Source organism: Bison bison, unplaced genomic scaffold (assembly GCF_000754665.1).
Source record: "Bison bison bison isolate TAMUID 2011002044 unplaced genomic scaffold, Bison_UMD1.0 scf7180017864037, whole genome shotgun sequence".
Taxonomy (NCBI): domain Eukaryota; kingdom Metazoa; phylum Chordata; class Mammalia; order Artiodactyla; family Bovidae; genus Bison; species Bison bison.
In genome coordinates this window covers 5673481-5674535 of record NW_011494609.1, presented here as the reverse complement: position 1 = coordinate 5674535, position 1055 = coordinate 5673481, and the positions used below count along the sequence as shown (strand labels likewise).

General features: G+C 63.2%; 1 protein-coding gene across 1 annotated transcript in view; it reads left to right on the top strand.

Annotated features, from left to right (window-relative positions):
• COL6A1 (collagen, type VI, alpha 1) overlaps positions 1–1055 on the top strand; it is a 28660-nt gene that overhangs the window by 7442 nt on the left and 20163 nt on the right. Inside the window, exon 4 of the mRNA XM_010834989.1 lies at positions 273–402. Coding sequence (XP_010833291.1) covers positions 273–402 — 130 coding nt within the window. The remainder of the gene's footprint in view (positions 1–272; positions 403–1055) is intronic.

The window sequence follows — 1055 nt, the reverse complement described above, 5'->3', positions numbered from 1 at the left end:
TCAGCTCCTTCTGATTCCTTCCTTTGGTCAGTCAGGAAACGGTCACCTGGTCCTACCCACCCTCTCCTGAAGGTCAAGCCCCTCCCTGGTAGTTTTAAATTCAACTTGGAAACACAATGAGAAATGTCTCCTTGCTCTTTCAGGAGTGTCGGGGCCTGACTGGGTATAAGGGGGTGACTGGCTGGGGAAGTGGCCAGTGGGGCTGGGCCGGGGGGGCTCCCCTGGGGAAGGGGGAGCGCAGGGCTGAGCCTCTCCTCCTGTCCCGGGCCCAGACTGCCCTGTGGACCTGTTCTTTGTGCTGGACACCTCCGAGAGTGTGGCCTTGAGGCTGAAGCCCTACGGGGCCCTGGTGGACAAGGTCAAGTCCTTCACCAAGCGCTTCATTGACAACCTGAACGACAGGTAGGACCTCGTCCTCCTCCTCCCGTCCACCGTCCTCTCGGAAGGCGGGGGAGACAGCCAGCCTGTCTCCCCTGCCACAGCCAGCAGGCAGAGCTGGCCCTCAGTGTCCCCATCTGAGAAGGGCAGTGCTGGCCAGGCCACTCGAGTCCCTTCCCCTGGGGCTGTGTGGTTCAGATGGGCTAGAAAAAGGCTGAGTTGAGATGGAGCCGGCTGTTTAGCCAGGAGAGCCAAGGGGGCAGTGCTACAGCCTGGACTCCCCAAACGCAGGGTTGAACAGCTCCCCTCCCCAACCCTGAGCCGGCTTGGGAAGCTGGCCTGAGGCCGTGTGGGTCTGCCTGGTACCTAGAGGGGGCGCCCCTCACCAGCCACCTGGACACTGACGGTTGCCCAAGTAGACGGTCACAGCCCAAGTCCCAGACCCGAGGTCTCAGTGTGCCCCGTGTCCAGTGTCCTGGTTAGAGGGGCCCCAGCCTGGTGTTGGCTATGGGGGCAACATGCTCCATCCATCCATCCATCCACTCACACGTGGGGGAGCCCCTGGCAGCGGGTGTGGCCGAGGACGAGACACGCCTGCAAGGAGGCGGGGCCAGGCCAGGGGGCGGGCTAAGCTCAGAACCAGGTTCCACCCCATCTCCCCCACCCTCACAGGCCCC